We start from the raw sequence: 10,678 nt of genomic DNA on the forward strand, positions 1-10,678 counted from the left end.
GAAGGTTATATATATGAATGAGTCATTGAACACTTTCTTGTGTGTGAACATGCATTAAACAGTGAAAGGAATGCCTTAAAGGACTAGTGTGTGACATTTAGTGACATCTGACGGTGAACTGAACACCCCCGGCTCACTCGTTCACTATGGTGGCCATGAAAAACATTAAAAAAAGTAAGAGCAGTCTCTACTGCCAGTGTTTGCTTTGTCCTTTCTGGGCTACAGTAGAAAAACTGCGGACTCTGAGGAAGACGACCTGCTCCCTCTGAGATGTAAAGAGCTTCTTCTAAAGAAACAATTGTGTTTTTAGGTTTTTATACACCAATGAAAACATAACATTATGCTACATTTCTAAATCTTATATATTGGACCTTTACGTTTGGCAAATCACTGAATAGTGATGAAAATGTGTTCAGAGGCAACCTAAAGACACGTTCACCTCATAAATCCTGACACATGGCGCTCACCCGTTTGATATCACATTACCCATTTTTAATTAAATCAAAATCTTAGTATAGTTATCAGTTTCTGTGATCCTGCCTCTACTCTTAGTTAAATTTGGTAGTATCAGTCAGCGCTGCTGCTTGGACGCTGCTGTTATTGCTGTTACCTCCCAGAAAACATGTTTACACTCTCAATATCAACACAACAAGCAGCCTCTGTGTGTGTGTGTGTGTGTGTGTGTGTGTGTGTGTGTGTGTGTGTGTGTGTGTGTGTGTTCCCAACAAACAGACGTGTATATCTTTCACGCAGTAAATCTGCACTTGTTTTGTTCCTGACAAATATAATCACAGTAGGTGGCAGGAGGGGCGAGACAAACTAGTCCCCTCTCACAGATAGGGAATCTTGTCCAAGGAGACATTCCCACGTGATTACCCTCCTATTCACACTTTTTAATTATTTATTTTTTTTAAAGTCAGTCATGTTAGCACCAGTATTCATCTATCCATTCATTTGTGTGGATTACTCAATAAAAGAGATTCGTGGCCTTGTAGGAGGATGACGAATAGATGTGTAATAACGCAACAAGAGACTACGCGCATGCGCACACTCGACTACCCCCGCTGAACTGTAGCGCTCGGGGGCTCCGCGGGCAGCCAATGGCGACACGTTGTTTTACCCGTGACATCATCCGCCACTCCTCTTACTAAAGAAGGAAACAAACATCCATCCAGAAGGGACGGGAGACGGAGAGAGGAAGAAAGAGAGGCAGGAGGGCGAGGAAGGGAGAATTAAAGCCCCTGAAAGCTGCCTGACACGGAGGACAACGCCACAGAAACGCAGCTAGACCAGAAAAAAGGACGCGACCAGGGCGTTTTTTTTCCGCCAGGACAAAACGGCCACTTTCCCCGTCGTCTCGCGAGAAGCTCCATCGATTTTCAGCAGGTGATGATCTTGGATTATTGTTTTTCTCTTTCTTAACGAGGATGAATTTTGAAGTGAGCTCGGCTTGTCGAGGTAAAGAGAAAAATGGAGAAAGGAGGGGTGTTAAACTAAGCTAACGGTCGGTCATGGCGACCTTTAACGGCGGATTGAAAGGTCAGGTGGTGCGTGCGTGATGGTGTTGTGTGGTAAACAAGCCTTTTTGTCTTTGGCTCGTTGGAGTTGTCACCAGCACCACCATCTCCTCCTCCTCCTGAGTGGAAATATCACAAGTCCTCAAACGTGACTCCGTCTGGTTCAGGAGAAAAACAGGAGAGGGAGCTCGCTGGTGCTGCTGGCCGCCTCTGTTTTTCTGTTTGCCCCGAGCTGGGGGATGGGGAACCAAAGCCAGCTAATTCCTGGCTAGAAATAGAAAATTCATAAGCCCAATGGGCAAGTAGAGCGAGAGAGATCCTCTGAAATTACTACAGAGCATTTTGTTAAATATTAAACGAAGTGCCAGCACGGCTTTGCCTAATGTTTGCAGCAGTTTCAGCTTTGGAGAAAACGAGAACAAGCTCGGTGTTTGGAGCTTTGAGGCGACACCAGGTCGTTTGGAAGTGCTTAAGAGTGATTATATAATGGAGGTTGTTCACATCGCGTCGTTGTCGAAAGATGGTTTTTAGTAGAAAGGCTGTGGGAGAAGGGAGCTGCAAAATGTCTAAACAGGAAGCAGAGAGATTGTAGACAAAGGAGGAAGAAAGAAACAAAGGGAGCAGAGAGCACACTGTCTAGACTGTGGGTTATTTCAGAAAACACCAGTGCTGGAGCTTCCTGCCGGCCTCTGGTCATTAAACGCAGCATTATGTCCTTTCTCAAACACCATTTCTTGACCAAACAGCAGAGGGGTCTTTCTGTCCTGTCCTTCACTGTGACTCAGGAGTTTTGAGCCCAGCAGGGCCTGAAATATGAGCTGAGCCCGATCCAGGAGCGAAGTCTTCCCCCTTTTGTTTGCTGCAGGCTTTCACACACATCGTCTTCAAACTGCCTTCAGTTTTTTCACGCTGTGACTGTTTTTGTGAGAGGAAGTTGGCGGTGGATGACTGTGACTGGTGATCTGCCCTGTGCTGGAAACCCCCTGACTTACCCTGTCGGATGTGGACTATTTTACCACAACAGGTATTCTGTTTGCTCGCACTAGGTGTGTGAATAATCGGCCCAAGATGATGATAGACACCATTATTTCTGAATAGCATGTGTGCCTTCCTCTTTAAAGGACCTCCTTTGTGGTGAAACGTGAATATGAAGTGTGTCCATGTCAGGTTGAAGGCTGGGGGGCTTAAACGTGGGTTTTGACCATCCATGGGTCTTGGTAGAGGTTAGGTTGGACGTGCCTGCTGTTTGTCTGACAGCTGGACTCAAACGTGACAGCTGAGCCTCACGGTCTATTGTTCCTTTGTGTCAGAAAGTCAACAGTCACGGTCAGCCTGCGAACGGGCCTCGTCATGCTCTTTGTTGTCCAACGCGTCTTTGGTGGTGTTTTTGTCCTCGGATGTGACGTCTCCTCAGTTTACATTGATACCTGTCCTTTTGAGGAGCTGTTTTTGACCTCGTCCATGTGCCCGGGGTCTGGATGTGTCCCTCAAATCCTGCAGTCCAAATGTAGCTGAGAAAGCTGCTGATGATCATGTGTAAAGAAAAAAATCCCTTTTGAGCCTCACAGGAGGAAATATCAGCGTCCAGCTCGGTCCTGTCTGGCATTTCTCATCAGTCAGCAGTCGAACACGTGACACGTGAGGCCAGACAAGGTCTTTGTGGGCTTTTCCAAGGAAACCCTTTGTTGACACGCCGTGATAACACGCAGGGGTAGAGACGGGGGAGGGGCTGGCTCAAAATGTAATATCACTCGTTGGTGAGGTCAGGCCACCTCGAGTGAACTGACAGGACGTTCTGAAACAACTGCCAGCCTCTCCTGGAACAGTCAGCCCGCCTGCCCTGTTTGTGTCCGTGACCAGAATATATACGAGCTTCACACCGACGCGAGCCAGCAGCTGCCATGTTACAGCACAAAGGGGCCAAAGGTTGTTTACAAAGGGAAGATGGTCCTGCTGTCGTGTACACTGGGCGAGGGGGGGTCTGGTTTGAGTTGATATGATGATCTGTGAACCGGTCAGGGCAGGACTGGCAGACAGGATGCGTCTTCCCCGGCTAATCTCGTCCTTCCTGGCTGCTTGTTTGCTCTCTCATCAAGGTGTTTCTGATCTGTTTCCTCAAAGGCAGCACCTCCCCGTCACACAAATTCCTGCCGTGTTACACTGCGACAACGTCATAGGACGCCACGTTTGGCCAAGTTACGCACACAGTACATGCTGGTGTGTGTGGAGGGAAATTACTCGGTTTTGAAACGCCTTGTGTGGCAAGAGGCAGAGCGTTTCCGAGGGTGTGCTTTCTGAAACTGTCGGCCTACTTTGTTCGTCACTTATCTTTAGGTTTGTTCCCCTTTGTGGCTCCCGGCTGAGACGCCGTCAGTGAGTCAGAACTTTTTTCTCGTGTGTCTGTTTAGAGGAAGTGAACGCACCGATGAGCAAGTGTTAGTTATTGTGAGGAGTCATATGACGGTCATGACGTTTTTCCCACAGGGGCGGACAGATATGAGAGCGAGGGATCGTGGGTCAAATGTTCAGAAGAACCATAGCGACTGTTCTCAGAGCTGTGAAAAGGGGTTTTATGGGGGAGGAAATGGAGGGAGGAAAGGGGGACAGGGCAGAGGACAAAGCTGTGGGACAGAACAGAGTCCAGCTTCTGCCAAGGTGCTGAGCAGAACACAGCGAGTGTTGTTTGTTCCCTGGACTTCCTGTGGAGAGACGTTCATTACTGTGTTCAGGCTAAAGGGCGAGTCTAAACAGGCCCGCGTGTTGTTCTCCACTTTTCATAATATGACTCCTGTTATCTCTCAGACCGGCGGGACGGGGAACTGCGTCCCGCCACGGAAAATATTTTTAGCTCTCCACTGCGTCCGTGCAGAAAAGCGCTCTCTCGGCGTGTCGGCCGGTCTAATAAGCGTTCCCTCTCGTTCTCTCAGCAATGGCCCAGGAGACGAACCAGAGCCCGGTGCCCATGCTTTGTGCGACGGGCTGCGGTTTCTATGGCAACCCGAGAACCAATGGCATGTGCTCTGTATGCTACAAGGAACACCTGACACGGCAGCAGAGCAGCGACCGCATGAGCCCCCTCAGCCCTATGGGTAAGTCAGCTCACACACACACACACACACACACACACACACACACACACAAAGAGATGCAGGAGTGTTTGTGTGTAAAGAAACAGAAAAAGAATCGATTTCACAAATGATTTCAGTAGCTTTGTGACGTAAAACAAATAAATAAACAACTAAACGTGCTTCAGGCTGTTTATTCGCAGCTGGAGATGAGGAGGGACAGCAGGAAGCGTAGACGTTGTTTGGAAACACAACCAGTTTCAGGCCAGTCGGTGTGTTTTCCCAGCTCTCCTCCCTCTGCACCCCCCTCTGTTTTTCCACTCTGTGTAATGAAAGACAGCTGTTTTCTTCATTACAGTGTTCAAGGTTATGTGGGTGTTCACTCCTTTAGACGTCTCTAAGGTCAAACGCCGAAGTGTCTCTCGCAGTGCGACGCTGGCAGGCGAGACAAACACGTTGCAACAGAGAGGGAAGATTATCTCGAGTGCAGCTTTGTGGGGGGAAATGACCTGATACCTCCACATTTCCAAGTCTGCTTAGGAGATATTAAATTGTTAATCAGTTAGATTTTAATTTCAGCATTACACCGCAGTGTTTTACTCTGATGATGGTACGTGTTTTCTGTGTGAGCTTTATCTGATGGAGTTCACCCTGTTCTCATCCAGGCTCAGCTGCTAGTCCTACCTCAGAGGCCTCAGCCATCCAGAGACTAGAAGCCAGTCTAGCCAAGGTTGACGCCTCCCCTGCCTCTTCACCAGACATGTCTAGGTCAGTGTTGGCCGTGCTTGACTTTGAGCTTGTCGGCGAGCTTTCTGTGAATCGGAGAATGTGTGAAATGTTGGCTGACTGGTTCCTTTTCTCCATTTATTTAACCTTCAGAACTATTCAAGGATCTCTTCCTGTGACTCAACAAATGACAGAGATGAGCATCTCGAGAGAGGACAAGCCAGAACCCCTAGAACCTGGTAAAAACACACACACACACACACACACACACACACACACACACACACACGTAGTAACACACAGCTGAGCAGACACGAACATTTAACGCAGATGGCCGCTCACATACAGACGTCTTCAGGCAAACGCTGCCTCGTAGGATTCGCTGTGGCCGCGGTTTATTTTTGATGCTTCGCTGCATACCTTAAACCCAACAGTTGGTTTTACTTACAGCCTCCAAGAAAGAGAGGAGGCCTAAAAATAAGCCTGTTTAAAAATACCTCCACACCAGAGGGCATTCTCAGATTTGGTGCTGGCTGCCAGAGGCTTTCTCAGAGCGGTGCACTGTTTTCTGCCAAGAACAAGAGATGGCAATTTAGAGATAAGGACCACAGGAATTACTGTCGTTTGGGCCAAAGGTGCACAGTTTCAGTGTTGCATGTCTTACAGAATCATGAACAAAACTCATCAATCCGCTAAAATAAAGATATCAGATGATGGCTAATTAGTCTGAGGTGACTCATAATGTTTCTTTCCTGTCGTCTTTCTTCATGTGTAGTTGTAAGCCAGCCTGCTGCTTCTAGCCCAACTCCTGTAGCTTCTTCCAGCAGTGACGATAGCAAGGGTGACACCCCCAAACCCAAGAAGAACAGGTGTTTCATGTGCCGCAAACGGGTGGGCCTTACAGGTGAGCTGGGGGGACGTCAGCTCGTGATGGTTGTTTTACTGGTCGTGGATGGAAAAGGTTTTTTTAAGCACCTCTCCTGTTCTGCCGTTGACTCCTGACATTTGTGCTTCCAGGATTTGACTGTCGCTGCGGCAACCTGTTCTGCGGCATCCACCGGTACTCCGACAAGCACAACTGTCCCTACGACTACAAGGCCGAGGCTGCCGCCAAGATCCGCAAAGAGAACCCCGTGGTGGTGGCCGACAAGATCCAGAGAATATAGATTCGGCGAAACGGCAGCGGTGGCGGCAGCGGTGGCATCACCTTTGACAAAGACTGGAGTATGAGTGTGAACCTTTTGAGATGAGCACTGGCATGAGTGGCTAAGTGAGGATTGAAAGGACTCGATTTACAAAATTACAACCTCAAGAAAATGACGAAAAAAAGAAAAAAATGAAAAGATCCTGTCTGAGGGAGATGCATGAATGATCACTTTTCTCCTTTTTTTGATTGATTCATTAGTTTGTTTTCTCCTGTTTTCTGTGGTGTGACTTTGCCGCTGTTCAGTCCTTTTTTCTTTTCTTTTCTTTTTTTTATAATGTGTATTGTCTTATCACGAGCAGCCCAGGCTAACTGTCCAGGATATGCTGTGCTCCTCTCACCCAAACCAGGCGCCGTTTTGTGCCAAACCGTCGACAGCCGTTTTGCTCAGACCCGCCGCGTGTCAGACACGGGCCGGTCCTTTAAAAGATTCAGACTTCACAGCGTAACAGTCCACACGAGTCGTGTCCCTCCGCCTTTGAACTTCCTGTCCCGTGCTCCGTTGGTTCTGGAGTCAGTCGGCGTTCAGAGAACCGTACAACTGTCCCCCGCCACGCACAAGGGGCTTCGTCACCTCGTCTCTGTCTTTCCTAGCTTTACCTACCTCACAGCTGCTGTGTTAAGCTTCGTCGTCTTCCCTTTTACTTTGTTTTCATCAGCTTTGACCCCAGCAGGACAATGGACCACCGCGATAGGCAGCCTCAGTGACCCTCCGATCGGCACGTCCGCGTCGACGTCGGTCGGTTTGATTGTGAAAAGGCTGTTCCATTACGGCTGGAGGTATCATGCTAGACAGGGACAAACCGATTACTCCACGTTTCACTGAGTCTAAATGCTTTCAATGGACGCGACGGGCGAAGGAGCTCCCCAACTGGTCTGCGCTCATATTGTAATCACAGATGCCTGGTGCAGGGCTGCGTGAGCCGACGTGTGGCCTGAGAGGAAGGATGGCACCCCCCCACCCCCACCCCCCCGGCAGGCCTGGTCAGAGACTTTAAGCAACAATATTGTAGGGGCATGAATGAATGAATGGGATAAATGCATGAGTTACTCTTCATCTGCATTAGTGTTTCAGAACTCTTTGGCCTCACTCACTTCGGGTTTTATTTGCTGAGAGACAATTATCTGTTATGTTTTATTAGCTTTTTTTGTTTTTCTTCCATCGATATTGTACTGACGTTAGCGCATGTATTCAGTGCATTTGTGGAGTTAGGGTATGTGAACCATGATTTTATTTTTCGTTTTGTTTTTTAATGCGCTAACAGAACGTTGATGTGAGCACAGTGTGTGTGTGGGTGTGTTTGTCCCCCCCCCCCGGCCCTTTTCGTCTGTGGAGCTACCCGGTTTATCAGCACATGTTTACAGAACTACAGGAGCATGCCAGAGCTAGAGTTATGAAAAATAATAGATACCAAGATTAGATGTAACTTCTCATCTGTCTAACAGCTATTGGTCTGTGTGTCTGCTATAGAGCACCGTAGAGAAGTGTGTGTGTGAGTGTGTGTGCGCGCGTGCATGTGCACATTCCTGTGCAGAGGTGTGTTTTCATGGCTGCCTGACACATTGATAACATGTATGTTTGTGACTTGTGTTAATCCCCCATTTTTCTCCCCCGTGAGGATGTTTTTCATTTAAAAGACAACTGTGTGTATCCGTTTGAGTTTCTCCTTTCTGATTCTTAGTTATATGCAAATTTGTACAAAAAATGAAAAAACAACAAACTGTGTTGATATTTATGTATTACATATAATCTTGCTATCCAGCATTACGACAGAATAGTATCATGTAAATAAAACTGTACAGAGAGACATTAGCAGGTTTCGTTGTGTGTTGACTTTCACAGCTCGCTGTTTGTTTGAGTTTTACTGGAGTGTGTTTGTTTAAAGCAGTGTTGCTCATTTTATGGCCTTGCTTGTGTAGACAAACCTGTCAGGCCAGAGTCAGCAGCTTCATTGTACCTCAACACAGTAAAAATGACGGAAAAGTGAGGCTGTTTTGAGAAGCTGAAGATAGTTACGGGTGAGCATCATGGAACATTTCAGTCACGACGAGAATAGTGTCGGAGCGACATGCCGGGAGCTCCAGCATTAGCCTGTAATACTTCACCCTGGCTAACCCGGCCTCTTTAGCATCCTCATGTTAATACAGAACGCTGGCAGCACAGACTGTAAACCCACTCAAGAGACTCTTGTCCAAACCTTGTCTGGGTCACACAGGAAGTATTAATCCCCGGACCCTGGAAGAAAGCAATCCTGTTCCACTCTATCTAGGCTAACACCGCACACACAGGACTGATGTTGTGTGTGTGTTTCAGGGACAATGTGTTTTCTCGCACTCCTGTAGGGAGCTCCTGGGCGGAGTGTGTTCACAGATGGCGACACGACAGCAGCTGCTCCGACAGCTGAGGTGTGCTCATGTGGCGCTGCTCTGACAGAAAGTTACCGAAATCACATTGTCTGGACACACTGAGGGACAGCGGAGGGTTCACACAAAGGCATGTGGGGTGAGAAAACATCAGCGCTCAGAGTTCAAACTGAAGGTTTTTACTGAAGCCAGACAAACATCTTATAAGGCAAATTAATCAGTGACCCCACCATCCTACTTTCTACTGATCACAAGTCTGCATGTCCTTTGAACCAGAGAGGACAGAAGAACGAATGCAGGGACAGATGAGAGGAGGATCAACACACCCCAGATATGACCTGGAACAACTGCAGATATCCTGATTCACACGTTTTACGTGTGTGTGTGAAGGCACATGTGGAAAAGAGCTGAACACACACACTGTAATCCCTCAGCCCCCCCACACACGTTAACCTATAATTTGTTTCACTGATGTGTGCGGCCCATTTATCTGTGTCACCCTCTCTCTGTGTGCGTCTGTCATCGGCTGTGACTGAGGTTAAAAAGCTGGCTCAGTAGATGTAAAACATCAGAGATTCTGACTTGCGGAAAGTAACAGATGTCGATGCCAGATGTGCAAAGGGTTTGGAAGTTATACGAAGCCACAGACAGTAAATACAAACACGGACGCACTCGTCTCTCTCAAGAAAACGCTCACACCCACATTAAGTGCATCTTCTTCATCTGCCTTTTTTCTTCAGCGCTTACTGCTCTTCATACTACATCAGTACAAGCGATGCAGTAATTTGGGCCAAAAATGAAATCTTTTCACACACACATACACAAAATTCACACATATACACGTCAAGCACTTGCACACACACTTATTAAATCAGTTTCATATCCATGCATAATGGATACTCACATCCACAGGAAGCATTTGTACATGTATGCGGGCAGGTGTGACTCAGGAGGTAGAGGGGGGTCCTCCATTAATCACAGAAGATGCTTACATTGCTCTCTTTGCTGCCATCTGGGTGTGAATGCTGGAAGTGCAGTTGATGCAGCACCTCGCAAATCCAAGTGAAACACACTGACAGCGTGGACCCTGACATGGAGAGGGATGCCTCCTTCACTTTTGGAGCAACTAAATGTGGAAAAGAGTTGGCATACTCGACAAATAAAAATTCCCTATAAAACATTAAAGATGAGTAGATAATTTTATTTTTTTTTTAGGATATTTAGAAAAAGTAACAGGGGGTTCAAATTTGCCAGAGAGAACTGCAGTGTGTTTAAAAGAAATCTGGTTTATTATGTTACAAAGAAATGCTCTGAATGTGCTGGAGGTTCAACAAACCTGTACACCTTTACTGGTCTCTTGGATAAATCAATGTCATACCTAACTAAAAAATTAATTCTTATCATCGTTATTGAGTTTAGGTTGTGGTATTACAAAGACCGCAGCTGTGACAACCAACAAAACACTCAAAATGCATTTGTACTGATAGTTTTAGGGGTGATGAGCATTATCTTTCTAATTTAGAAAGCTGCATTTAGATCAGAATCAAAAAATTGAGATTTTTTTTCCCCACTTGATAAAACCTGGTAATATTATGTTAACGCGTCATTGTTTTCATTATATGTACATAATTAATAGGCTATGGGAGGATGCTAATTAGTAATTAATCACAAACAATTTCTTGAGTTTTTCTTATTCTTGAGAAACAGATTTTTCCTCTGAAGAAGTAAGTGCCACCTGTAGGGGGCGCTGCTCGTTTTTGCGCTTTGTAGCTGGTGTCACCTTTGCTACCGGAAACGGAAAT

General features: G+C 46.8%; 1 protein-coding gene across 1 annotated transcript; it reads left to right on the plus strand.

Moving 5' to 3' along the window:
- The first annotated feature begins 1,047 nt into the window (after positions 1–1,047).
- On the plus strand, positions 1,048–8,325 carry zfand5a (zinc finger, AN1-type domain 5a). Its single transcript, XM_070964663.1, has 6 exons — positions 1,048–1,386; positions 4,445–4,606; positions 5,248–5,350; positions 5,462–5,547; positions 6,084–6,212; positions 6,326–8,325. The coding sequence occupies exons 2-6, from the start codon at positions 4,447–4,449 to the stop codon at positions 6,472–6,474; spliced, it is 627 nt and encodes a 208-aa protein (XP_070820764.1). The 5' UTR covers positions 1,048–1,386; positions 4,445–4,446; the 3' UTR covers positions 6,475–8,325.
- Positions 8,326–10,678: the final 2,353 nt, after the last annotated feature.

The sequence above is a fragment of the Chaetodon trifascialis genome, chromosome 6 (assembly GCF_039877785.1).
Source record: "Chaetodon trifascialis isolate fChaTrf1 chromosome 6, fChaTrf1.hap1, whole genome shotgun sequence".
NCBI classification, from domain to species: Eukaryota; Metazoa; Chordata; class Actinopteri; order Chaetodontiformes; family Chaetodontidae; genus Chaetodon; species Chaetodon trifascialis.

Excerpts from the sequence above, each read along its gene's own strand:
- zfand5a (XM_070964663.1), top strand. The coding sequence starts at position 4,447 with ATGGCCCAGGAGACGAACCAGAGCCCGGTGCCCATGCTTTGTGCGACG. Across the intron at positions 4,607-5,247 it reads GAGCCCCCTCAGCCCTATGG|GCTCAGCTGCTAGTCCTACC; the intron begins GTAAGTCAGCTC and ends GTTCTCATCCAG. Across the intron at positions 6,213-6,325 it reads CAAACGGGTGGGCCTTACAG|GATTTGACTGTCGCTGCGGC; the intron begins GTGAGCTGGGGG and ends TTGTGCTTCCAG.